Genomic DNA, 26503 nt, shown 5'->3' on the forward strand with positions numbered 1-26503 from the left:
CAACACATCATACTGTGTACTCCTGAATGTGTATGACAGATATTCTTTCGCCCCTCTCCTTTTATTTTCTCATCAATACTTGTTCTCTTTCTGTCATTTAACCTCTACCTTGGAGGCTAATGACTATTTTAAAATGCTTATAATTACAAAATAAGCTCACAAATCCTTACACACCGAACCTGCTCTAGGAAAAATTATAAAGTAGGACCAAGATTCTTAGCATCATTTTCACTCCTTGTTGTCCCTAGATACCTATTCTATATTCCTATTGACCTATACCCAAAAGCCTTCCTAATGTTTTAGTAATTGACAACTTCTTAGTGTATTCTCCTCCTAAAGATAGTTATAGCCAGCCCTGGTGGTCTAGTGGTCGAGATTCAGTGCTCTCACTGCTGCGGGCTGGGTTCATTTCCCAGTCAGGAAACCACACCACCCATCTGTCGGTTGTCATACCGTGGTGGCTGTGTGTTGCTGTGATACTGAGAGCTATGCTACCAGTATTTCAAATACTGGCAGGGTCACCCATGGTGGACAGGTTTTAGCAGAGCTTCCAGACCAAGAAAGACTAGGAAGAAGGACCTGGCCACCCACTTCCAAATACATTGGCCATGAAAACCCTGTGAATAGCAGTGGAACATTGTCTGATATAGTGCCGGAAGGTGAGAGGATAACACAAAAAGACCTGGCAGGGTTCCACTCTGCTGTACCCAGGCTCGCTAGAGGTCAGAATTAACTCAATGGCACTGATGATAAAGATAGCTATATTTTAATATAGGACTCTGAGAGACTAAACCTTCAAAGGCAAAGCAATAAGTTTTTTAAGGTAGAACTTTGGGCTTCATGATGGTTGTTTCTGATATTTTGGTATGGGGAGACCTGCCTCATGTTCTCATGTTATACCTTATAGAGATCAAATTCTCCTTAGGTCATTCCTGCTTAGACATATATTAAAAGTTCTTAGATTAAAAGCTAATCCCACTCTATATTTAGCCCATGACCATAGCCATAGTGGTCATATCCTTGCTGTGGTTCACACACGAGATACTTATTAGAAGATATTTACCTTATAAGAAAGCATGAAAAACTCTCTCATTGTCACTGGGTCTTTGTCACATTGCACAGCCAAGTTCCAAGCTGAAATAATATAATATAATTATGCAAATCTACTGTTTAATCTGTACCATTATAATCTCCACTACCTATGTCTTTAATATTAATATACTAATGAGGTATTTCTCAGGGGTTAAAAAAGCTAACTTTAGGTTTTTAGAGAAATTTTTTCCAGGTAAATTTAGATACCTCTATCACTTCCAATCTTTAATTCTAGGCTAATGACCAAAGGAGGTAGTGCTGAATTTTATTTTAAAAATTGGGGACATACAATAAATTCTTGGTTGGCACAAATCCAGCTAAAAAATGAGGATCGCCAAGGAGCTCACCAACTGTAAATGGTGAAAGAAATTTAAAATTCAGCAAAGAACAGGGTACATTAGAATCAAGGTTGAAGAAAATTGCTGGAAAGATTCACATCTTCCATAGAGCAGTGGAACCCTCTATTAGGCAACATTCAGCATGATTTTCACCTTGGAAAATCAAAATTAAAATTCAGTAGAAGAAGTACTAGAAAACAAGTTTTCAAACTTCCAAAAGATCAAAGTCATTAAACCTTTCTATAGTGTAAATGTTTGTTATTTTCCATTATTTGCATAAATTTCTTAGAAGCCAGATTGCTGTATTTATTCCCTTTTCTCTTAGATTAGAGCCTCAGTAAACCTCACAAAGTAGAAAAAGGTCCATGTAGAACCAGTCCACTTGGTGACATGGCTGCTTAATTGCTCTTGCTTATTACTGTAGTAACTGCCTCCACCAATTTTTTAAATGTTTCTATTGAAATAGAACCTACATAAAATAAATTACACAACTCATAATTGTACAGCTCGATGAATTTTCAGAGTGAATATATCCATGTAACCAATCTGGATCAAGAAAGATCTTGATCACTACCAGAAAACCAGAAGTAACTCCATCAACCCTCTTCAAGTCCAACCCCTAGGAGAGGGTAACCACTATCCTGAGTTCCAACATCATAAATTAGTTTTGCCTGTTGTTTTTTTACTATATATAAATGGAATCATGCAGTATATACTCAATGTCTGACTTCTTTTGCTCAACATTATGTGTGTGAGATTCATCTATATTGTTGCGTGTAGTTTTTCTTTTTCTTTTTTTTTTTGAGGAAGATTAGCCCTGAGCTAACATCTGCTGCCAATCCTCCTCTTTTTGCTGAGGAAGACTGGCCCTGAGCTAACATCCACGCCTATCTTCCTCTATTTTATACGTGGGATGCCTACCACTGCATAGCTTGTCAAGCAGTGCCATGTCTGCACCCAGGATCCGAACCGGCGAACCCCGGGCCGCCAAAGCAGAACGTGCGCACTTAACCACTGCGCCACCTGGCCAGCCCTCATGTAGTTTATTTTTGATGAATCACATTTAGAAATAAATTGGACATTCTAGACCAAGTTTAGGAGCATAACCTTGGGGACCTGCAGTTATAATTCATGATTTTACTCTTAGAGTCATTTCTATAGAAAAGGAAGAAAACTAATGTTTATTGAGTACCTACTATATCCAAGGTACATACACTGTTTCATTTAAAACCTTTAATAATCCTACGAAGTATGTATAATTATTCTCATTTTATAAATAATGAAACAGAGATTAAGCAAGTTATCCTTGTACCCATAGCTACAAACGAAAGAGTCAGAACTTGAATCCACATTTGTCTGATTCTACTACCCCACAATGTTTCCCATGCTACAGAATTTCCTTTTACCTATTTTTCGAAACCAATGAGCTTCATTAGTCCTTGAGTCTGAAGTTGAGGCTTTTCCATCAAAAAACTGAGCAAGTTTCAGGAGTGCTGCATCAAACAGGAAAATATGATATTGAGGTCTTTTACTTCATACTCTAGCAAAATTGTTAATCCTGCTTTAAAAACAGTCAAACATGAGTTTGAATTTAGAAAGTTCTTTTTTTTGTGTTTGTGCATGAATGCATACCAAAAGTAATTAAAATGACAAAAAAGCATTACCAAGCTCCAAGAAGCTGGTTACCTCAAATTTTGGGGGACAAGCACGTCTTTGGAGAGATTTATAATTTTAATTAAAGCAATCATTCAACACCTGAGGTAGAAAGATATGATTTACGTGTAAGGAAATAAAGAATAGGAACAATCATTAAAAAGACTGAAATGGAGATTGAGAATCGGAAAAGTGCCTATCTATAGGCTGACATAATATTTACTGAGCTCCTACAGCAAGCACAGTACAGAACCAGAACATGCTGTCATCATCAGAAAGCATATATTACATACCCACATGCCTTTCTGAGAGATAAGAATGCCAAACAGCAAAGTTTTTCTCTTTTGAGAACCTTTGGTTTCTAAACCACTTTGCTACATTTAACACATTGTTGACAGGTATTTGAAGTATAAAATTGAACTACCACAATAAATGGAATAGAATTTCTAAGATCTGAACTTTCTGGTGTATTTCGGACATAAGGAAATAGATGCATGGACAGTGGTAATTGGAAGACCTGTTAGGCAAAAGGGACACCAGGTAAGAAAGCATGGAGTTGGAAAAAGGGATGCAATGTAGCTAGGAGCTTAGCTTGAATGAAATGGACAGGGAGGAATTATTAGTAGATAGGGGAGATGATCCAGACTTGGGTAGATAGGAGGACAGCTTCAAAATTACAGAGTAAACAATCTGAATTTGATTCAGAGGACATGAAAATTAGCAGGGTTCAGAAAATTTTCATTTGTCTTGATTCTTTTTCATCTGTTCAATTCCTAGGTTAGGAGCAAGTGGCAAGAAGGAATGGGGGCAGGGCGGGAAATGTCTTTAAAACAAATTGGAATAAAATCAGAACTGAAATTACATTTGGAGATTAGTCCTGTTGATGACAAACTTTTCCCTGCCTGTGAATAGAGAAACCAAGGTAGACTGCTGTGGCAAACATTAATCAAAGCACGACATTTAACTCAAACATGAAGTTTGAGTTAATGTGCTCAGTGTACCTGGAGAATTTAATAGAGGATAGAGGCAAGATAAAGGACTGAAAATAACCAAGGAGATATTTACCTATATTCAAGCAAGTCAAGAGTCTATCCATTTCTTTCTTTCTAAAAGATAAAGAAAAGAGTGTTTTCCTACTGTTCCAAAGCTTTACCATAGAAAAGTACCAAAAGGAGACACTATTTGTGCCTGAGAGCTGTGCAAAGAAAATGCAAAATTGTGAAGTTTGTTGTTCAAGGCCCCAACTTATCATTTCAACACCATTTTCCCCCACTACAGGATACTGTGCCTCATTCCCAGTGCTGATATTTTTTCTCTTTTCTTCTTCTACACCTACTCCCAACAGAGGATTTAAATGACTGATAAGGTTTTTTATCACAGGGTCATAGAATTTGAGAGCAGGTAGTAATCTCTATGATTTTTAAGCTTTTTTTTTTTTTTGAAGAGGGGGAATTGGAACCTTTGTCTCAAATAAAATTTTATAGAAGTCTAATATACAAGAAAAGATAAAAGTGTAGCTGCTTGGGTTGAACCAGTGGTAGGTGGAGGCCTAGAGTCTCACCTTCCTGGAAGTCCCTGAGGTAGTGCCACAGAATTTCCAAGGTTCTGAGGAACATAGTCTAAAAATCACTTATCCAGTCCAGACCCTTCATTTTACAGATGAGAAAACAGACCAGCAAATGGGGGATGATTTGTCCAATGTCAGGCAATTAATGATAATGTCATGACTATTACCCAGGTCTCTTGACCCTTTGTCAAGCTTCTTTAAGGGGTAATATAAATTTTAACAGAGGAAAAACATCTCATTTTGCCTAAACAAAGGAACAAATTTTTTAAAAATTTAGCATATGAGTTGTTAATACTTACATAGATACTGATAGTTGAAAATCATAGGACTTTTAGAAGAGAAAGGAACTTTAGAAATTATCCAGTCCAGCTTTCTTTATTTAACAGATGAGGAAAATAAAGCTTAGAAGTGTTAAATAAGTTGTTACTGCCTAAAGTAAACCGGAAGTTAGTGAAATAGCTGAAATTAGAATTCAATTCTCTGACTCTTCCCATTGAATGAGGCTTTTTTTTTTTTTTTTTACAAGTTAGTCTAATCTATTTGTTAAATCAGGTCCTGGCCTCTACCTGAAAACACTGCTAGCAGTTCTGTTACTATATTTACTTGAAAACAATAAAGGTATGTTTTAAAAATATTCTGTAATTTGTTTATCAATAATTCAAACAGGATCCCTTCCCTTTTCCCTGTCTCTAAACTGGTTTTAATGAATAGGATTTGACTGTATGCCACAATTATGTGGAATATAAAGTACCTTACAAGACCAGTGCTAAAGATCTTCTTGTAAAGAACTGATATTCAGTCATTTAAATAAGTTGAGTGGCTATTATGTGTCAGATACTGTCCCTAGGTTCCAGAGATACAAAGATAAACACAAACAGTCCTGGCCCTCAAGGAGCTCTTACAATATAGTAACTATCAAGGTTTAATATCTGAGTTTCCTTTTTTTTTTTGTGAGGAAGATTGGCCCTGAGCTAAAATCTGTGCCAATCTTCCCCTATTTTAATGTGGGATGCCACACAGCATGGTTTGACCAGTGGTGCTAGGTCTGCACCCAGGATCTGAACCTGTGAACCCAGGGCCACCGAAGCAGAGTGTGCGAACTTAACCACTACACCATCGGGCTGGCCCCTCTGAGTTTCCTTTTTTATTTTTAAATTTTTTATTGTGGAAAACTCCAAAGACGTTTATATGTTAACAGATGAATGAATCCCTATGAACCCATCACCCAGCTTCAGTAATTATTAACTCATCATCGATCTTATTTTAATGATACCTCCACCCACTCCTTCCCCTCCCATATTATTTTGAAGTAAATTCCAGACATCATATCATTTCATCCATAAATATTTTAGAATGTGTCTCTAAGACATAAGGATTCTTTTTTTAATTTAAAAAAAATTTTTAAGCTGTTTTTTTCCTGCTTTTTTTCTCCCCAAATCCCCCCAGTACATAGTTGCATATTTTAGTTGTGGGTCCTTCTAGCTGTGGCATGTGGGATGCTGCCTCAGCATGGCCTGATGAGCGGTGCCATGTCTGCGCCCAGGATCCGAACTGGCGAAACCCTGGGCGGCCGAAGCACAGTGCACGAACTTAACCACTCAGCCATGGGGACGGCCCAAGGATTCTTTTTTTAAAACAACCACATTACCATTATAGGCTTAAAAATTAATAATTTCTTAATATCATCAAATATTTGGTCATTATTCAAAATTTCAAATTGTCTCAATATCTTTTGTTTGTTTGAGTTCTCTTCTAGTGGATTCTTACAGCCTGTAAAGAAGAGGCAAAAATTATCATATATGCTTGGGTATAATTTGCACTATGAAAAAAAGTTATGTCATCAATCCAATATTATCTCCATCACAGTTACTTCCCAAATAAATTAGCTGAAAAAATATATTGTCTCCAGGTACAAATACATAAAGCAAAAGTAAAGTAGAGAGACACTATTACAGGGCTTTTGTCCAAGTAGAGAATGTAGAGATGGGTGATATTTCTCTGAAAGTTATCCCTAATCAAGACCTTGAATGGAGTTTTCTTTCAAATCATTAAAAGGTAGTGAATTTTGTGAATGAAAAATTGGTGACCCAATTCTTCCATGATTGTTAAGTTCTTGATATCTTATGCCATAGAAAACGCAAACAGAAAGATATTTGAATACTCCCAGCTAAGCTGATGAAGAATCAGAATCAACAAGCCAACCAGGTTATATGTTTCTGTGGGAAAGTAAGAGATATGTCTATATTTAAGTCTCCTGTTAAGAAAGAGGGAAACAGATGCAATATCACAATGAAATCATAGCTAACATGATTGAGGGCCTAGTAAGGGCCTGGCACTCTTCTTCTAAGTGTTTTACACATATTTACTCATGGGATCATCACAGCAACCCCATAATGTAGGTACTACTATCATTCTCTTTTTACAGATGGGGAAACAGAAGCCCAGGTTCCACATCTAATAAGTGGCAGAGCCAGGATATGAACCCAGGAAGACTGGCCCCAGAGCTTATATTGATCTTATCCATTATACTATACATCACTCAATATCAGGTTTATATCGAAATTAACTATAATTTTTCTAATGGTTATACATCATTTCTGTTGAAATAACTTACTTGTTTTCAGATTCTGGCATTTGAGAAACTTTTGGAAGAACAAGACGAAACAAACACCTGCATGATAAAGTAATATAAAAAGTGATGCTTAGGAAAAAACATGTGAAAGAATTTATACCAAGTTATTAACCTTGATTACCTCAGGAGTCAGAAGTGTGAAAAGAGAGAGTAAGGAGGAAATTTTATTTTATTTAAAGATCTTTGTATTGTTTTAATGATTGCAATGAAAACATCCCAATTTTGTAATTTTGGAAGTGTAATTTAATAAAATAATTTTAAAACAAAAGTGTTGCTTATGACAAATTCTTAAATAGTTACACAGTTTATATCATCGCCCCAAATCACCTGCTATAACATCAGGTATGATGTACAAGTCTTTATATTTTTCTTTCTGTAAAGGAACCTGGAACTGCCTTTTGGGCTCCATATAAACTAGGATGACGATTTTTTGAAGGGATCTGGCAGTATAATGACAAACTGACAAAATAAGGTAGTTTGTAAAGTGTAAAACCCTAAAAATCTTTAAAAATACCATCTATCCTGAATGATTTTAGCTATCTATCTGACTGAAGGCATGCAAGTGTCTCAAGACTCCTTCTGATACTTTTATTTCTGTGACTCTATTTCCCTTTGAAGTGTGGCCTCAAGTGTAGTTGATCAACAGGGGAACCACTATAGAACCCTCTGGTTTCCAATTTTTCCCACTGGCATATTCTCAGTCACATCATTAGGAGCTATCATATCCTAACCTCACACTCCTCTGCCACACTATTGTATATAAAAGTTCCCTTTTGATAAACCATTTTTCTTCATAAAAAAAGAGAAGGGTGAAGATCAGGTTCAAATGATCTTTTTTTACTTTAAGCATCCCTATCAAATTTCCAATGGCATTTTTTTCACACAAATAGAAAGAAAATCCTAAAATTCATATGGAACCACAAAAAACCCCGATAGCCAAAGCAATCTAGAGAAAGAAAAACAAAGCTGTAGACATCACATTTGTGATTTCGAACTATACTACAAAGCTACAGTAATCAAAAAAGCATGGTATTGGCATAAAAATGGTCACATAGACCAAAGGAATGGAATAGAGACCCCAGAAATAAACCCATGTATATATGGCCAACTAATACTTGACAGGGGAACCAAGTATATTCAATGGGGGAAAGATAGTCTTTTCAATAAATGGCGCTGGGAAAACTGGGTATTGACATACAAAAGGATGAAATTGGACCCCTATCTTATACTACTCATAAAAATTAACTTGAAATGGATTAAAGAGTTAAATGTAAGACCTGAAACCATAAAACTCCTAGAAGAAAACACAGGGGAAATCTCCTTGACAATGATTTTTTTGGACATGACACCCAAATCACAAACAACAAAAGGAAAAATAAACAAGTGGGACCACATCAAACTAAAAAGCTTCTGCACAGCAAAGGAAACTATCAACAAAATGAAAATGCAACCTATACAATGGGAGAAAATATTTACAAACCATATATCTGATAAGGGGCTAATATCCAAAATATATAAGGAACTCAACAGCAAATGACCAAATAATCTGATTAAAAAATGGACAGAGAACTTGAATAGACATTTTTCCAAAGAAGACATACAAATGGTCAACAAGTACATGAAAAGATGCTCATCATCACTAAGCATCAGGGAATTGCAAATCAAAACCACAATGAGATATCATTTCCACCTGGTAGAATGGCAATTATCAAAAAAACAAGAGGTAAGTGTTGGCAAGGATGTGGAGAAAAGGGATCCCCTGTGTACTGTTTGTGGGAATGTATATTGGTGTAGCCACTATGGAAAAAGATAAGGAGGTTTCTCAAAAATTAAAAATAGAACTATCATATGACCCAGAACTCTCACTTCTGGGTATATATCCAAAAGAAAGGAAATCACTATCTCAAAGAGATATCTGAACCCCCATATTCATTGCAGCATTATTTACAATAGCTAAGACATGGAAACAACCTAAGTGTCTATCGATATGTGAGTGGATAAAAAAATGTGGTATGTACACACACACACACACGCACACACACACACACGCTGGAATATTATTCAACCATATAAAAAAAGGAAATCGCACCTTTTGCACCAACATGGGTGGACCTTGAGAGCATTGTACTAAGTGAAATAAGTCAGAGAAAGACAAATCTGCATTATCTCGCTTAAATATGGAATCTTGAAAAAAAGTCAAATGCATAGAAACAGAGTAGAATGTTGGTTGTCAGGGGCCAAGAGTGGAAGAAATGGGGAGATGCTGGTCAAAGGGTAGAAACTTCCAGTTATAAGATGAATAGGTTCTGGGGATCTAACGTACAGCATGGTAACTATAGTTAACAACACTGTATTATGTACTTAAAAGTTGCTAAGAGAGCAAATCCTAAAAGCTCTCACCACACACAAAAAAACTTGTAATTTTGTGAGGTGATGGATATGTTAACTAACCTTATTGTGCTAACCATTTTGCAATATATACATGTATCAAATCATCAATCATCAGGTTGTACACCTTAAACTTACACAATGTTATTTGTCAATTATATCTCAATAAAGCTGGTGGAAAAAAACAGTTGGTATAGTAGGCATTGACTCAGACCGATCTTATCAGTACTATTTCAGCAAAGCTTATAGACCAAGAGTAAGACGAACAGAGGAAATCCTTTCACATCCACAGGGTGTGGATTACTTACTTTAAAGCTGTAAGAACTTGTTGTGGGTCTTCTGAATATTGAGCTAAATATTCCAAAGCTTTTCCCGCCACAATTTGTTGTCCATGCTAAAAAGAACAAATATAATATGTTAAATTACATCTCAAAGTGATACAAAGTGTCATCTATATTCCTGTCCATTACGGAGAAGAAAGAAATCTGAATTTGTTCATTTTGTATTTTCAAAAGGGCTACTGCAAGATGGTAGAATGAAGATACAACTCGTTGACAAAAACAGAACAAGTTCATATTGGCCCCAGAAACCCACTCCTTCCGATCCACAAACACTCATAGCCGGGCCAACACTGCTATGAATCCACTAGGACTAATCTTATTGTGCTCTCTATTGCTGTTTATTAGCAGTAACCAAAAGATCCCCAGACTCTCAGGTCACTCTTATTTCCAGCACCCTAATCCCCATAAGGCTCTGTAAATCCATTCTTTTGTTCTCTTTTCCCATTTCTCTCCAACTCCTCCAACCCTTCCACTATGCTTTCTGAAATTCAGTCCATTATCAGTAAAATCTCCTCTGCGAGTAACCTCTTCTCTGAAAGTTCCCTCCACATTCTTTCTCTAATGGAAACCTAGGTTTCGCCAAGGATACTGCTTCCAATGAAGCCCTCTCAAGTGGTGGCTGTTTTTCTCTTATCTCCCTTCTACCTCTACAGCTGAAGAAGCAGTAGGCATAGTTTCTGCTCTTTATTGCTGTTTTAAGATTAGCCTTCCTTAAAACCCCCAGCTGTGAATTTCTGTCATCAGACTATATCACCCACTATCCCTCATTGTTGCAGTGATCTACCAGCTCTCAAGCCATTTCTTGATGACTTATCTACTGCTCAGTTATTTTCTCCAGAAACTACTCCTGTACTAACTTTTGGCATTTTCATTATATACATAGATGATCCTCCTACTCTCCTAGTCTCCTATTTCCTTGAATTTCACTCTGCCAATTACCTTAGCTATTCACTAGCACAGTCATTCACCGGACCCTGGCACTACTAATGATTACAACTCTTCCATATTCTCCCTCAGGGCTGGGACTAGGGTGAGCTAGCTGATGCAAGTGAGGCTCCTAGGGTGTAAATTTTAAGGAGATACTCTAAGGGTCATGCAGGGACCAACCTTACACTTGCATGACCCTGAGAGTGAGTGCTTCCTTAGGTAACTTACTCCCTCACCCTAGTCCTGCACCCTACTGTTTTATGTCTTCTACTTTCTGACCACCATCTCTTACCTTTCTAACTCACTCCCTCTAGTACTCCAGCAATCCTTTAACTGCACTAAGACCTCCAATCCATTGATGCTACTAATTTTTCACTCTCCTTCATCCTCTTCATGTCCTCCTCCATACCCAGTTTAAATTCCATGGGGATTACTAAGTATAAATACTCCTTTGCTTCCTGACTTTCCTGCCCCTCTTTTGCTTCATTGTATTTATCTGGCAAAACCACAAGCCTAGTTAAATCCAACTTTCTACTGACTTTTGCACCTGCATCATGCAGCTGAAAGAGGCTGAATAAAAACCCATAAAACTATTTGCTTTATTTTAAAACTTCATCAAATGGGCCTTAATACTACAGGGCCAGCATACTACACTATCCTTGTCATTCACTTTCTTGCATCTCTGGATAATTAGTTTACACCTTATCCTCTCTTCCCATCCCCCAACAACTCCTCTCCCATTTTCACTCTAAGGTGATGACCTTGTTTCCTACTTCACTGAGAAAACTGAAGCAGTCAGGAAGAGAACTTCCATAGATTCCCACTACCACATCTACTCACGCACCAGGAACCACACCACATACTCTGCCTTTTCAACTGCTACCATAGATGAACTATCCATGTTCCTTCCTAAAGTCAATCCCTGAACCTATACACTTGTGTCCATCACCTCTTGCCTGTTTAAGGACATTGTTCTAACAATTCTCCTTTTTCTTTCTCACATTGTCAACTTTTTGTTTTCTTACTGGGTCATTCCCATCAGCATATTAAACATTCTCATTCATTCCCATCTCAAACAAACCAACCAACCAACCTCTTGATCCTATGTCTCTCACCAATTACTACCCAATTTATTTTCTTCCCTTTGTAGCAAACTGCTCTAAAGACTTGTCTATACTCACGGTATCCAATTCCTTTCCTTCAATTCTCTCTTGAGCCTACTCCAATCACGCTTTTGCCCTACCACTCTACTAAAACTGTTACTGTCAAGCTCACCAATGACCTCCATATTGTAAATTCCAATGGTCATTTCTCAGTCCTCATTGTATTTGACAGATCAGCAACATTCAATATAGTTGATCACTGTTTCCTCCTTGAAACACATTTGGCTTCCAGACACCACATTATCCTTGTTTTCTCCTACCTCACTGGTTGCTCCCTTTTATTCTCCTTTGCTAGTTCCTCCTCTTTTCCCTAAACCATTAATGTTCAAGGGCTCCATGCTCAGTTTCTGGTCCTCTTCTCTACTCCATATATATTCACCCCATGGTGATCGTATCCAGTCTCGTAGCTGTATATACCATCTATATATTAATGTCTCTTATTAAATTTTTCTCTCCAACCCAGATCTCTTTCCCAAAATCTAGAGTCATATATCCAACAGACTACTCAGACCTCTATTTGGGTGGTTTAATAGAAACCTCAAATGCATCATGTCCAAAACTGAACTCATGCTTTTCTCCCCAAATCTGCTCTATTTGCAGCCTTTCCTAGGTCAGTTGATGGCAACTCCACTTAATGACCCAATCTCTTTCTCTTATACCTTTCATCTAATCTATCGGCAAATCCTGTTGGCTTTACATTCAAATAAACCTAAAATCCAACCATTTATCATTTACCTCCATTGTCATCTCCCTTATCTGAGTCACCATCATCTTTTCCCTAGATTACTGCAAAACCTTCCTAACAGATCTCCTTGCTTCAAGCTTGGCTCTCTTATGGTCTCTTCTCAATACACCAGCCAGAGTATTTCTGTTAAAACGAAAGTCAAATCATGTCCCCATTTCATTCAGAGTCAAAGTCAAAGTCCTTTCACTGGTCTATAAGGATCACATAATCCAGACTCTCCATTACCTCTCTGACTTCATCTCTCACTAATCCCACACTTCATTCACTCTACTCTAGCCATATTGGCTTCCTTGCTCTTCCTAGTACCTACCTTATGGTCTTTGTACTGGCTGTTACCTCTGCCTGGAATACTCTTCCTCTTCACTCCCCCGCTATATGTCTACAGGGCTAACTCCCTCACCAATTTCAAGTCTTTGCACAAATGGCATCTTCTCAATGAGACCTATCCTCATCACCCTGTTTAAAATAGTAACTCACACCAATCCCAGCCCACTCTCACTCATGATCCTTTTCATCTTGCTCTATTATTTTCAATATCACCTATCAACATCTAACATATTACAGTCACATGTCAGAATGACGTGGATACATTCTGAGAAATGCGTCACTAGGTGATTTTGTCATGGGCAAACATCACTGTGCTTACACAAACCTAGATAGCACAGCCTATTCCACATCTAGGCTATATGGTACTAATCTTATGGGACCACTGTCATATATGTTGTCCATCGTTTACCAAAATGTTGTTATGTGGTGCAAGACTGTATACGATTTGCTTATTTATTATCCATATCATTTATCATCTTCTCTCCTGCTTGAATGTAAGCTCCAAGAACGCATATCACTGTTTGGTTTACTTATTTATCCCAAGAGCCTAGAACAGTGCCTGGCGCATAGTAGGTGCTCAATCAATATTTGCTGAATGAGTGATATTCTCACTAGAACTTGAAATGCCTTTTGTAAAGCAATTGTAGTGAGTGAAAACTCGATTCTACACTTGTTCTTTTGGAGGTATATATTCAATTTCCTGGGTTTGGCTTATCCATCCTTCCTTCCAACTTCTAATTCAAACTACTTTAAGTTTTTTATTTTCTGATTCTTTCTCCTCTATTAAAACTATTTTCCTTTTCAGAAATACAGTTCCATAACTCTTCCACTGGCTTTCTTCTGCATTCCATATCGAATGTAAATTTATACACTTTCCTTTAAAAAGATACCTGCCTTTGAGTTCCCCACTACCAAATTTCTCTCATTTCCTCCTCCTCACCATCTTCTACAAACACATCTTGTATCTGCATCTGCCAAATATTTTTCTGTCTCCTGCAGTTCTACTACCCTACTCATTTACATCAAAATACATATCATTCAAACTGTATTTAGCAACTACTTTGAGATATTAGGGTAGGTGCTAAAAATATGGTCCTCAAGAATCTCACAAGTCAATTTGAACAGGCAAGCCATGCATTAGCAATACAAGGCAGTATAGATTTATAAAGACCAAATAACTAGCATACATGTTAAAAATTACTGAAATTCAGAGTAAGAAGAGAGCATTGAGGACTAGAATTTATTTGGGAAGGCTCTACAGTGGAGAGAAATCTTAGGCTGGGCTTTCAAAATGGTAGCATTTAAATAAGCTAAGATTTTTTTAAAGGGTGGGATAGTATAAACAAGACATGGAAAAGCGAATGTGATTGGCAGCCTGTTTGAGAGACACTGTGCTTTGTTGGAGTGATGGAGAGCTTATGTCTCCACCATTCTAGATCTTCTGCCTAATGTAATAGTGGTTTATACTACTAGGATGATGGTATGGGGAGTAATATGAGATAAAGTAGAGAGATAGCAGTGACCAGATTGTATATACGTTAATAAGAACAGAAACACTATACTTATGGATCAAGCTTCATAGATTACAAATCACATTTTCAGCCATCTCCTCAGTTAATTTTCACAGCAATCCTGGAGGTAGGTTTTATCTTTATTTTTAAAATGATGAAATTAAGATTCAAAGAAGTTAAGCACTTAAGTGGCAGAGCCAGTACTCAAACCCAGGCTATCATCCAGTCCAAGAGCTCCACAGTTGCTACAGTGCTTTTCCTAATCTTATATATTATTACAACTAGAATTTTGCAAGCAAAAAACAGGAGTGCAAGTATTTATTACTTCTAAACTAAAGTTGTTTTGTGGTTACGAACTAAAAAGATCCACAGAGATTTAAACTGTTTTTTTCAAATCGATGAGATCAAGTTTCCAAATAACTATTTGTTTGCATGGCATAGCATCTTAAAGCCAGAGTGTCTTTTAAAAATTAATGTTTTGCTGTGCTTATTTTTTTCTGTAGTTCTAAGCACAAATCTGTTATCTTATTTTATTTCATTTACTTTACATTATAAAGAAATGAAGAGAAAGAAAGCAATTCTGCAACCGAGCTTGGTATGAAAATATGAGGCAAAACAGAGAGCAAAGGAAGGTCTCTCCTGTGCCTAACTGATGATAATTCTATTAATTGTCTCTCAAAATGGAAAAGAGGTAAAAATCTCTGTAGATGAATACATAAGAATTACCTCTAGAGCAAACTGGGCAGCTAAACTGAGGAGCATGACAGTTGAACCTCTATCTGTAAGTAGGTTATTTTCTTCTGGCTCTTCAGCAGTTAATAAATTCTCTAAAGAAGTAATTGCCTGCAAAGCTGAAAAACAAGGAAACAATTCAAAAAATGAGATACTCTTATCAAAGATAATTGCTATCTATGGTTAATTATTCTACAATGACTTTGGAACTCATTTTAAGAGCACTAATATCTTTAAAATATTAGTTAATTTTCATAAAGTCATCTAAGTTGCTAAAATGTCAAGGAGGACTTGAATGTCAGAGAAATGCCCAACTAAGCAATTCACCTCTGTGAATTTATCCTATGAATATATTTGCAAAAGTGATCAAAAACATACAAATATGTTCATCCAGCAATTTTTCTAAGAGTAAAATATGGAACCAACCTAAATTCCTTCAATAGTAGATGGGCTACATACATTTTGGTACGTCCATAAAATTGAATACAGGATGAAGGAAAAAAATGAATGGTGGTATTACATTCTATTATGTCTTAACGGTAGACTATGATAAGTTAAATTTATCTGAAGAACAATCCTAAATGTGTATACCCCCATAACAAAATTTCAAAATACAAGAAGCAAAAACTGATAGAACTGCAGGAGAAATGAAAAAATCCACAATTATAGTCAAAGATTTCAATATCCTCTCTTAATAATTGATAGAACAAGTACACAGAAAATCAGCAAGGATATAGTACACTTAACACTATTAATCAACTTGACCTGACTGACGTTTATAGAACACTGGACCCAACACCAGCAAAATATCCATTCTTCTCAAGTGACAGGGAACACTTACCAAGAAAGACAATATTCTGGGCCATATAACAAGTCTCAACATATTTAAAAAGGATTCAAATCATACAAAGTTATGATCTTTGATGACACTTGAATCAAATTAAAAATTAATAAAAGAGGGGCTGGCCCCGTGGCCGAGTGGTTAAGTTTGCATGCTCCGCTGCAGGCAGCCCAGTGTTTTGTTGGTTCGAATCCTGGGCGCAGACATGGCCCTGCTCATCAAACCACGCTGAGGCGGTGTCCCACATGCCACAACTGGAAGGACCCACAACGAAGAATATACAACTATGTACCAGGGGGCTTTGGGGAGAAAAAGGAAGAAAAACAAAATCTTTAAAAAAAAGAAAGTTCTCTGAAAACCTGCAAATATTTGAAAAATAAGGAACACACTTCTAAATAATCCATGGGTTTAAAAAGGAATCTAAAGTCATATTGGAAAGCATTTTGAACTGAATTAAAATGAAAACACAACATATCAAAATTTGTGGCTTGTCACTAGAGCAATACTTAGAAGGTTAATTTATAGCATTAACTTTATATTAGACCAGGATAAACATCTCAAATTAATGACCTCAGCTTTCACCTCTGGAAACTGGAAAAAAAGACCAAATGAAACTCAAAGTAAGCAGAAGAATGGACATCATAAAGATCAGAACATAAATAAATGAAATAGAAAACAGAAAAAACAATAGAGAAAAATTAATGAAACCAAAAACTGGTTCTTTGAGATCAATAAAATTGATCAACCTCTAGCCACTCTGACAAGGAGAAAATGAGAGAAGACATAAATTACAAATATCAATAGTGAGAAAGGTGACATTACTATAGATTTTACAGATCTTAAAAGGATAAAATGGGGGATATAATGAATGACATTAGCCCAATAATTTCAACAACTTAGATGAAACAGACAGGGGCCTGCCTGGTGGTGCAGCAGTTAAGTGCACATGTTCCACTTCTTGGTGGCCTGGGGTTCACCAGTTCGGATCACGGGTGCAGACATGGCACCGCTTGGCACACCATGCTGTGGTAGGCGTCCCACATATAAAGTAGAGGAAGATGGGCACGGATGTGAGCTCAGGGCCAGTCTTCCTCAGTAAAGAGGATTGGCAGCAGATGTTAGCTCAGGGCTAATCTTCCTCAAAAAAAAAAAAAATGGTCACAGATAATGGAGGAAGAAATAAAATGATTGAGCTGATGCTATGTTTAAAAAGTAAAATAACTTTATTTTAACATAACGTTAAAAGAAAAGATTTAATAGGAAATCTATTTTTTTGCCATTTTTGCTGGCAAAATGTTTAAAGTTCTTTTATCCTTCAATATAATATATTAAGTAAAACAAATGTCCAGAAGTCTCTAATGAAAACATTGATGATGGACATGACAGCAATATTAACCTTGATAAACAGCTGACTCCAATTTGCTACTCCTTAATTAATATACAGGTATACTTTACTATCCTGGAACATTTCTTTTTCAATGCAGAATAAATCATCTTTCTTCTTATAGAGTGAATAACAGAGTCCACTGCACACAGTAGGTATTCATAAATACCTGTGATATTGTGATTTTTTAATAAGAAATATATATTTGGTCTTTGTTCCTGTTTCTGGCACAGAGCTCCTAAAACCCTTGGAATTTCCTAAATGCAAAGAGCCATTAAGGTGTCTTTTGTTATGTTAATGAGGTGAATTTTGGAACCCACCTCAGGATGAGGACTGGTTGCCAATGGAGTCAACCATATGATTAGAGGATTGGAACTTTCAGTCCCACCCCTCAACCTCTGGGGATGGGGGAGGGCACAGAGGTCGAATCAATTGCCAGTGGCCAATGATTTAATCAATCATGCCTATGTCATGAAGCCTCCATATAAACCCAAAAGAACAGGGTTCAGAGAGCTTCCAGGTCGGTGAACATGTGGAGATGCAGGGAGAGTGGTGTGCCTGGAAAGGACATGGAAGCTCTGTGCCCCTTCCCACATACCTTGTCTCTGGGTATATAGTATCTCTGGGTAGACAGTGTCAGAATTGAGTTGACTTGCTTGTTGGTGTAGGGGGATGTCCCTCCCTCACACATGGGAAATTAGATGCTCAGAACACCAAAAAGAGTTGTTTAATTGGATTAGCATAAATTCTGTTTGGATTCATTAATTCAAGCTTCTGAATTTCTCAACTTGTGCCTTTCATAAAGGGCAACCAGTCTGGAGCTCAAACTGCTCCAGGATTTGCCCAGCTACCCTGAGGGCTGAACAGGAATATCACAGCATAGGCATATCTGTAACTAAGTCAAGATACATGTTGATGCAGACATACCAGCTAGGAAACCATGCTTAAATTAATGGGAAGGTCACAGCACGAATGGGATGAAGTTCATATAAGATTCCAACACTGTTAACTTTGTGGACAGAAACTCCATTTTAAGGCCAAATCTCTCACCAATCACCTTCCAAATAAGCGAAGACAGTCAAAAGATACCCTGGAGACTTCCATTCTCTAAAGACAATTCTTAACTGATATGGGTTTGCAGCATAATCTTCCCCTTCCCCCACAGCTTTTTAAACTTAATTTTTGAATAGGTTGGTTCAAATGACAAAAAGTACAAAAAAGCATACAGTGCCAAGACTTTCCCCCCAGTTCTTGTCCCACATCTGCCTAGTTCTTACTCCTTCTATAGGTAGCCCTAGTTCTTTTTTTTTTTTTTAAAGATTTTATTTTTTTCCTTTTTCTCCCCAAAGCCCCCCAGTACATAGTTGTGTATTTCTCATTGTGGGTTCTTCTAGTTGTGGCATGTGGGACGCTGCCTCAGCGTGGTTTGATGAGCAGTGCCATGTCCGCGCCCAGGATTCGAACCAACGAAACACTGGGACGCCTGCAGCGGAGCGCACGAACTTAACCACTCGGCCACGGGGCCAGCCCCTAGCCCTAGTTCTTTTATTCTATGTAACCTTCCATAGCTTCTTTTTGCATGGTGGCATCATCTTTACATAGGAAAGCTAAAATATATATTCAACTCCATTATTTTAAAAACAATGTTTTTTCTATTATGGTCAAAGAGGATTATTTATTCTTTGTGTTAACAGCCAAATACAACTCATAAATAACATTTATACCTCTATCAGAGTTGCCCTCTAAGACTGCAATCTTGAATACATAAAATTGAGTGAAAATATTTGTAGGATCACGTTGTTCAGCTTCTGCCACTGCCACTTTAGCCTGAAAAAAAGAAATATTGGTTCTCTTTTATAAAAGCTATAAGGAAGACTTTATCATATTTTACTAATATTATTAACATAGTCACAACGGCTGAAGGATACTCATAATGAAAAGACACGAATCTAAGAAAAATCTTTAAAGGACTGTTCTCTTAAAATGCTAACAAAACAACGAGTTCTGCTTCTGAAAATAGGGTGCATTATATACGCCAGCTCAACCCTCCTACTGAAAACAAACAAAAAGTTGGATAACGTTATTTTAAATTTCAAAAGCAATTGACAAGATAGTAAAGCAATTACCAAGCAAAATCTAAGAAAAAGTGAGGTCCCAAAGAAGTAAGCAGAGAATTAAAGACAATTTTTTTCTGGTGGGCATTTGTAAATCCAGGCAAATGTTAACTTTAGTTTTAATAGACTTCACTGGGTCAGGGAAACAGACTTCAAGGCCCAAGAGATCAAACTCTTAGGCTAAGGGCAAATCAGCAGCATTCCTATCCATATTGCCAGGGGACTGCAAAGAAAGTTACCTTGGTTCTGAGAAGAGTGCAGAAAAATGGGGTGGGGAGAACCAATCCCTGAGCTGTAACACAAATAGATTCCTATGTATTTACAGCCCCAAATTACATTATATGGGAAAGCCTAAAGGTTCCAAGCTATGAATTTAGTTTACATTGACTCCAAACATCTGAAGAAGCAAATGAAAATCCTCTCTGGGGGAAGGTACCTTCATCTTAGGCTTCAAAATATTTCCATAAATAATTTTTCAAGAATCATGAGTAGTAAACATAAAAAAATCAAGCACACTGGGAAACAAGGCACCATAAGTGAGAATCAGTAGAAAAAACAGATAGCAGAAACAGATTCTCAAGATGCAGATATCAGAATTTTCGAAAGCTATCTATAAAACACCTATGTTTTCAAAGTTTAAAGAAATAAAAGATATGTTCAAAAATATACATAAGTAGGTTGCTATTCAATAGTACATACTGATACAGTTACAGGTGTTGTTTGCAGCTGGTATCCATTCTGATTGATTATTGCCCATGCCATATAAGTTGTTAAACACTTTGAATATCACAGAAGTTTGTAGGAAACAGAAACCATATTATGTGACCTTGCTGATTTGAAAAAAAAGAACTACTTGAAATGAAAAATACAAAAACGCAAATGGAAACATAATGGATAGGTGTAATAGCAGACTGAAATAGGTGAAGAAAAAATTAGTGAACTGAAAGATAAAACAGAATAAATTAGCCAAACTGCAGCACAGGGAGATTATAAACATGGAGGACAGTTAAGTAAGAATTCTATTCTTTTTAGGACAACTGCTAAAAGACTAGAAACAGTAAATGATTTCCACACTAGCAGAAGGGGGTAACTAGAAAGTAAAAGAAAAAGAATGAGGACAGTTTTTTCAACAAATGGTGCTGAAACAACTGGACATCCACATGCAAAAAAATGAATCTGGACACAGACCTTAAACCTTTCACAAAAATTAACTCAAAATGGATCAAAAACCTAAATGCAAAACCCCAAATTATAGAACTCTTAGAAGGTAACATGGGAGAAAATCTAAATGACCTTCAGTTTGGTGATGACTTTTTAAACACAATACCAAAAGCACAATCCATTAGAGAAAAATTGCTCTGTGAAAGACACTGTTAAGAGAATGAAAAGGCAAACCACGCTGTGGGAGAAAATGTTTGCAAAACACATATCAGATAAAGGATTGGTATCCAAACTATATCAACAATTCTTAAAACTGAACAATAAGAAAACAAGTAACCCCAATATACAATGGGCAAAAGATGTAAACAGACACCTCACCAAAGAAGACATACAGATGGCAAATGAACATATAAAAAGATGCTAAACATTGTATTTCATCAAGGAAATGCAAATTAAAACAGCAACGAGATACCATTACACACATATTAGAAGGGCTAAAATCTAAAACACTGATAACACCTAAACCTGGTGAGGATATGCAGCAACAGGAATTCTCATTCACTGCTGGTAAGAATGAAAAATAGTAGAGCCATTTTGGAAGACAGTTTAGCAGTTTCTCACAAAACTAAGAATATTCTTGCTGTATGATCCAGCAGTTGAACTCCCTGGTATTTACCCTAATGAACTGAAAGCTAATGTCCACACAAAAACCTGCACATCAATGGTTATAAAAGTTTTATTTATAATCCTGAAAACTTGGAAGCAACTAAGATGTCCGTCAATAGGTGGTAAAAATATAGTCAAATTCAGACTACTCTAATACTGTAATGGTGGTGTGTAAATCACTTTTATCTCTACTATAAAAGTTAAAAAACAATAATATTGAAAATAACTATGGCTACGATAATTTGTTAACAGATGTCCAATATAAAAGAAGTGTGAAATCAATAGCATAAAATGTGGGCAGAGGAGAAATAAAAGTTTAGAGTTTTTCTGTGTGATTGAACATAAGTTGTTAGCTTAAAATAGACTTTTATATCTGAAAGATGTTTTATGTAAGACACATGGTAACTACAAAGAAAATATCTTTTAATACATACATAAAAAATAAAGAGAAAGGAATTAAGGCATACCACTACAAAAAATAAATCAGAAAGGAAGACAGCTAGAGAAGAAGAAAGGAACTAAAAACACAGAAAACAACTTAAAAAATGGGAATAGTAGGGGCCAGCCTCGCGGCATAGTGGTTGAGTTCGGTATGCTCTGCTTTGGCAGCCTGGGTTCATGGGTTTGGGTCCCAGGCACAGACCTACCCCACTCATCAGCCATGCTGTGGTAGTGACCCACATATAAAGTGGAGGAAGACTGGCACAGGTGTTAGCTCAAGGCTGATCTTCCTCAAGCATAAAAAGAGGAAGATTGGCAACAGATGTTAGCACAGAGCTAATCTTCCTCAGGAAAAAAAAGGAACAGTAAGTCCTTATTTATCAATATTACTTTAAATGTAAATGGACTAAATTCTCCCATCAAAGACATAGAGAGGCTGAATGGATTTAAAAAAAAACCCAAAACAAGATCCAACAATATGCTACCTACAAGAGACTCATTTTAGCTTAAGAGCACACATAGGCTGAAGGTGAAGGGATAGGAAAAGATATTCCATGTAAATGGTAACTAAGAGAGTAGGAATGACTATACTTACATCAGATAAAATAGACTTTCATCAAAATCAATCACAAGAGACAAAGAAGGTCACTATATAGTGATAAAGGGATCAATTCATCAAGAAGATATAACAATTGTAAATACATATGCACTCAACATTCAAGCATCTAAACATTTAAAGCAAATATTAACTGAACCGAAGGGAGTAATTGATGGCAATACATAACAGTAGGGGACTTCAACACTCCACTTTCAATAATGCATAGACCGTCCAGACAGAAAATAATTTGAATAATAAATAAATAAATAAAATAATAAAGAAATAGTGGACCTGAATAACACTGTAGACCAAATGGACCTAACAGACACATACAGAACATTTCATCCAACAGCACCAGAATAGATGTTCCTCTCAAGTACACGTGGAACATTCTCCAGATCATACGTTGGGCCAGAAAGCAAGCCTTAACAAATTTAAGAAGACTGAAATTATATCAAGTATCTTTTCCAATCACAATGGTATGAAACTAGAAATAAAAAACAGGAGGAAAAATAAAAAATTCACAAATGCATGAAAATTAAACAACACACTCCTGAACAACCAATGGGTAAAAGAAGAAATCAAAAGGGAAATCAGAAAGTATTTTGAGACAAAAGAAAATGAAAATACAACATACCAAAATTAATGGGATGCAGCAAAAATAGGTCTAAGAAGGAACTAGTTTATAGCGATTAATGCCTACATTAAGAAAAACAAAGATCTCAAATAAACAACCTAACTTTACAGCTCAAGGAATTAAAAGAAAGAAGGAAAAAACCACGCAAATTTAGCAGAAGGAGGAAAATAATAAAGATTAGAGCATAAATAAATGAAACAGAGACTAGAAAAAAACAATTAAACTGAGTTAGTTTTTTGAAAAGATTAACAAAATTGACAAACCTTTAGCTAGACTAAGAAAAGAGCGAAGATTCAAATAAATAAAATCAGAAATAAAAGAGGAGACATTACAACTGATACCACAGAAATACATAGGATCATAAGAGACTACTAAGAACAATTATATGCCAACAAATTGGATAACCTAGAAGAAATGGATAAATTCCTAGAAATATACAACTTACCAAGACTGAATCATGAAGAAACAGAAAATGTGAATAGACCAATAATTAGTAAGGATATTAAATCAGTAATCAAAAACCTCCCAACACAGAAAAGCCCAGGACCAGATGGTTCTAGTGGTGAATTATACCAAACATTTAAAGAAGAATTAATACCAATCCTTGTCAAACTCTACACAAAATTGGAGGGAACACTCTCAAACTCATTTTGTGAGGCCAGCATTACTGTGAGACCAAAGCCAGATAAGGATACTACAAGAAAAAAAGCTACAAGCCAATATCGCTGATGAATTAGATGCAAAAATTCTCAATAAAATACTAACAAATCAAATCCAATAGCACATTAAAAGGATTATAAACCATGATCAAGTGAGATTTATCCCTGGGATGCAAAGATGAATCAATAAATGTGATACATCACTTTAATAGAACAAAAATAATAGAATGAAAAATCATATGATTCTCTCAATAGATGCAGAGAAAGCAGTTGACAAAATTCAACATCCTTTCCTGATGAAAGCTCTCAAAAACTGGGTCTAGAAGGACCATACTTCAACATAATAAAGGCATATGACAAGCCCACAGCTAACCTCATAGTCAATGGTGAAATACCGAAAGCTATTCCTCTAAGATCAGGGACAAGACAAGGGTGCTCAGTCTCACCACTTTCATTTAACATAGTATTGGAAGTCTTACCCATAGCAATTAGAAAAGAAAAAGAAATAAAAGGCATCCAAATAGGAAAGGAAGAAGTAAAATTGTCTCTGTTTGCAGATGGCATGATCTCATACATAGAAAATCCTAAAGACCCTACCAAGAAAACCGTTAGAACAAATAAACAAATTTAGTAAAGTTGCAGGATACAAAATCAACATACAAAAATCAGTTGTGTTTTCATACACTAACAACGAAATATCAGAGAGAAATAAAAAAAATCCCATTTATAATAGCATCAAAAACAATGAAACACAGGGGCCAGCCCAGTGGCATAGTGGTTAAGTCATGAGCTCCACTTTGGTGGCCTGGGGTTCGCAGGTTCAGATCCTGGGCACAGACCCAGCACCACTCATCAAGCCATGCTGTGGCGGCATCCCATACAAATTAGAGGAATATTGGTACAGATGTTAGCTCAGTGACAACCTTCCTCAAGCAAAAAGAGGAAGACTGGCAACTGACGTTAGCTCAGAGCCACCTTCCCCACAAAAAACAAAAACAACAATGAAATACATAGGAGCAAATTTAACCAAGGAGGTGAAATATCCATACACTAAAAACTGTAAGGCATTGATAAAAGAAGTTGAAGAAGGTACCAATAAATGGAAAGATATCCCATGTTCATGGATCAGAAGAATTAAAATTGTTAAAATATCCATATACTGAAGACATCTATAGATTCAATGCAATCCCCATCAAAATTCCAATGACATTTTTTACAGAAATAGAAAAAACAATCTTGAAATTTGTATGGAACCACAAATGACCTTGAATAGCCAAAGCAATCTCGAGAAAGAAGAATAAAGCTAGAGGCATCACACTTCCTGATTTTAAACTACACTACAAGGCGATAGTAATCAAAACAGTATGGTACTTGCATAAAAATAGACACATAGATCAATGGAACAGAATCAAGAGCCCAGAAATAAACCCCCACATATAAGATCAACTATTATTTGATAAGGAAGCCAAGAATACTCAGTGGGAAAAAATAGGTTTTTAAATAAATGGTGCTGGGAAAACTGGATATTCACATGAAAAGAATGAAACTGGACCCCTATCTTACACCATTCACAAAAATTAACTTGAAATGGATTAAAGACTTAAATGTAAGACCTGAAACCACAAAATTCATAGAAGAAAAGATAGGGAAAAAGCTCCCTGACGTTGGTCTTGGCAATGATTTTTTGATAAGACATCAAAAGCAAAAGTAAACAAGTAGGACTACAACAAACTAAAAACCTTCTGCATTGCAAAAGAAATAATCAACCAAATGAAGAGGCAACCTATGGAATGGGAGAAAATATTTGTAAACCATATATCTGATAAAGGGTTATTATCCAAAAATATATAAGGAAGTCTTACAACTCAACAGCAAAAAGACAAATAATCTGATTTAAAAATGGGCAGAGGACTTGACCAGACATTTTTCCAAAGAAGACATACAAATGGTCGACAAATACATGAAAAGATGCTCAACATCATCAATCATCAGGGAAATGCAAAATTAAAATGAGATATCACCTCCCACCGGTTAGAATGGTTATTATCAAAAAGACAAATGATAACAAGTGTTGACAAGGATGTGGAGAAAAGGGAACTCTAGTGCACTGTTGGTGAGAATGTAAATAGGCACAGCCACTATGGAAAACAGTATGGAGGTTCCTCAAAAATTTAAAAACAGAACTATCACATGATTCAGCAATTCCACTTCTTGGAATATACACAAAGGAAATCACTATTTTGTAGAGATATCTGCACCCCTATGTTCATGGCAGCATTATTCACAATAGTCAAGACACGGAAACAAACTAAGTGTCCATCAAGGGATGAATGGATAAAGAAAATGTGGTATATATATATACATTGAAATATCATTCAGCCATCAGAAAGAAGGAGAACCTACCATTTGTGACAACACGGATGGACCCAAGGGCATTATGCTAAGTGAAATAAGTCAGACAGGGAAAGACATATACTACATGATCTCACTTATATGTAGAATCTTAAAAAACCCAACCCATAGAAATAGAGTAGAATGGTGGTTGTCACAGGCTGGGAGATGGGAGCAATGAAGAGATGATGGTCA

General features: G+C 36.4%; 1 protein-coding gene across 3 annotated transcripts in view; it reads right to left on the reverse strand.

The window, feature by feature from the left end:
* TEX11 (testis expressed 11) overlaps positions 1–26503 on the reverse strand; it is a 364622-nt gene that overhangs the window by 66537 nt on the left and 271582 nt on the right. For all 3 annotated transcript variants that reach the window (XR_011535861.1, XM_070604036.1, XM_070604035.1), the window contains exons 17-23: positions 19366–19468; positions 15411–15535; positions 9979–10064; positions 7265–7321; positions 4149–4189; positions 2837–2923; positions 1064–1134 (exon numbers count right to left, since the gene is read on the reverse strand). Coding sequence is in view for 2 of the 3 variants with exons in the window: in XM_070604036.1 (XP_070460137.1) it covers positions 1064–1134; positions 2837–2923; positions 4149–4189; positions 7265–7321; positions 9979–10064; positions 15411–15535; positions 19366–19468 (570 nt within the window). In the remaining variant the exon portion in view is untranslated. The remainder of the gene's footprint in view (positions 1–1063; positions 1135–2836; positions 2924–4148; positions 4190–7264; positions 7322–9978; positions 10065–15410; positions 15536–19365; positions 19469–26503) is intronic.

This window comes from Equus przewalskii, chromosome X, assembly GCF_037783145.1.
Source record: "Equus przewalskii isolate Varuska chromosome X, EquPr2, whole genome shotgun sequence".
NCBI lineage: Eukaryota > Metazoa > Chordata > Mammalia > Perissodactyla > Equidae > Equus > Equus przewalskii.